Source organism: Fomitiporia mediterranea, assembly GCF_000271605.1.
Source record: "Fomitiporia mediterranea MF3/22 unplaced genomic scaffold FOMMEscaffold_5, whole genome shotgun sequence".
NCBI classification, from domain to species: Eukaryota; Fungi; Basidiomycota; class Agaricomycetes; order Hymenochaetales; family Hymenochaetaceae; genus Fomitiporia; species Fomitiporia mediterranea.
In genome coordinates this window covers 526,827-529,486 of record NW_006760390.1, presented here as the reverse complement: position 1 = coordinate 529,486, position 2,660 = coordinate 526,827, and the positions used below count along the sequence as shown (strand labels likewise).

Here is a 2,660-nt window from a genome sequence, read left to right as displayed (position 1 = left end):
AATAATATTATAATAAGAGATCCCAAATATAATAACAATAATTTTAAGACTCTGTACATAATTTATAACAGTTAATAGTATGTACTGTAGAATTATTATGTCTGAAATAATTGTTATTCTTACTGTTCCATTCTCAAACTTGTAAAATATTAGTTCAAATAGCCCACCAATTCTTATAATATAATAGTATAACATTCTACAAGTAATAATAGTAATTTACAGTACTTAATTATAATTTTTGGTGACCAATTGCAAATGCTACAGCTTTTACATGTTTAGAAAAGGTATTATGAGAATCATCAAAAAAGTACAGTTCTCCTTATATAATTCCAAGTATTTATTTTATCTCTATTTTTTTTACAGATATATACTATAACAGTAAAAATATAATTTTTAAATACTTTACATACATATAAAATAACACTTGTAAGGAGTAATCTACAAATCTTTTGAGTTTTAGTTAAAGTGAACATCTTGCGACACAAATCATGTGATATATTGCCATTCTAAGAAATTATGCAAGTAGCAGTAAGCACTTCACCTCCAGAGTCGTATAATGACTCTGACTGTGTCATTTGTTGATAACGTCATCGTACAACCAACCCTTATTCTCATCTAATATTAAGACATTTATTGTTCTTATGACGAATCTTCGGACACATTTGTATTCGTATAACTCATTGTACTTAGTTGACTTTGTAATCCTGTTTTCGAAGAACATTGTTGTGGAATATATAAATCGTTACATAAACCCTTTTGGATTGAAGGTCGCCAGATGCACATTATCAGGGTTTACAACGTACGTCTTCTTGTTAACATTTATCTTATGCGTTGATTGAGATGTGCGTCGTCCGCAGCTCAACACACCAGAGATGTCTGTCGACCTACTTTCTCTCACTGTCGCTCAACACCACTTTATACTTGTCGCTACCTTGAATGACTCACGGTAAATTGGACACTGACTTGTTTGACACTATTCCAGATGATGATTTTAATCCCTGTATGTTTTCTGCAAATAGCAGACTTCCTCCTTACTGATGCTCTTTAGACACTACTGCGCAAGTCATCTACTATCCTCAATCATTCACACTCGACGAGCCATGAATTATTGACACGTACGGTGACACGAACGACATCGCACTGAAGCCTGTTCAAGACGTTCCTCGATACAGTGAATCAATTGTACTGTCCTATGAGTGCTTTCATTCAAGCCGATGACCGATGGCACCAACAGAACAATGCTTAACAATATTACTTATAACACTCCTGCTGTATCATTGTACCATCCGTGTTCGATGCAGTTTGCATGGACGATGTTGTTGGACTTGGAGCAGCAAACGTTGCATCAGTGTACAGACTTTGGAACCATGTTCTTGATGATGGCAATATACTGTAGACGTTGTTTTAATGAATAATAATTCTGGAAAACATCCTTCGCAAGTTGCCCTCATTTCCTTACTATATTGATTTATGCTGATGCATTCATTCCTTCTCCAAGCCAGTCTTGCAGTGGTCTTTATCACAGCTTTGGATAAGATGGATAACGCTTCAACAGCTGGGAGAGACATCCTCAGGCTATCTTGCAATTCATGTTCGACAAGTGTGCAGTGCTGAATAAACCTACGAGAGGGAACGCAGCAAGGAAGAATAGTACGCCTAACGCCTAACGCCTAACTTTACTGGCCTCACTCTCGGCCTTGATCCATTTCTTCCTGCCTCATTTCCTCAAATTCAGCGTAAGTAACTGATTGCATTATATATTCATTTAACGAACGCATACAAGCGCTTAATTGAATTCATTCCGGCGGGAGGTCACCCAACTTTCCTTATTCCGATTACCTCTGGACTCGCCGTGGTGCCAAATGCAGACGTATCTAGCTATCGTGCAACGAAAGCCGCTCTGCACAGCCTAAGCATTTCATTGTCTAATAGCCTGACTGGAACAAATGTGCACATCATGGAAATCCTTCCTCCGTGTGTATCATCGGGAAAAAGTCTAAAAGGTTATATTACATTATAATGGTGTGAAAAAAGTAAAAAAAGTAAAAAAAGTAATTTGCATATTATCGGACCTCGATTTCTGATAAAGTAGTACAACATTGTATAAGGTACTGTAAGGTTTATGAATGTAATAAAAGTACATAAGGGTAATACCCCTTTTAAACATATAAAATGCATAATATCGGACCTCCCTTTTTTGAAATGTATTGTAAGGATTACCAAGTTTTGAAAGGGTAATATATATTTGTAATGTTTTACAGACTATACATAGTCATGATTCCTTAATAATAATAATTTTCCCTTACATCCATTCATTATTAAAATAACAAAAATCAATTATATTAAAATATTTGTACGATACATCATTATCTACAATAATTAAGGAAAATAAACCGAAACACATACATAGTGCAGCCTGCGTCAAGATTTGTGCAGAGAGTGAGTGAGAGTGTCCGTGTCTGCTGTGATGCGAATACGAGTAGGTAGAGGTTGGGATCGGACCAGACTCGAGCAGCGAACGAGTGCATTACGGGTGTCGATTGCCAGGCCCATCCCTTGACCAGATCCAGACGGACCACCGAAAGCGAGGGCATTGAGAGGCTCAACGGTTATGACTGCATCTGCGGTTGACCCGTCCTTGCAAGCACACCGCATCACCC

General features: G+C 37.1%; 1 protein-coding gene across 1 annotated transcript; it reads right to left on the bottom strand.

Annotated features, from left to right (window-relative positions):
- Nucleotides 1-2,421: 2,421 nt before the first annotated feature.
- On the bottom strand, nt 2,422-2,655 carry FOMMEDRAFT_154660 (uncharacterized protein; the record flags this gene model as incomplete). The annotated part of the gene is made up of 2 exons (XM_007265118.1): nt 2,422-2,462; nt 2,532-2,655. 2 exons carry the CDS (start codon nt 2,653-2,655, stop codon nt 2,422-2,424), a joined length of 165 nt encoding a protein of 54 aa, XP_007265180.1.
- Between the last annotated feature and the right edge of the window lie 5 nt (nt 2,656-2,660).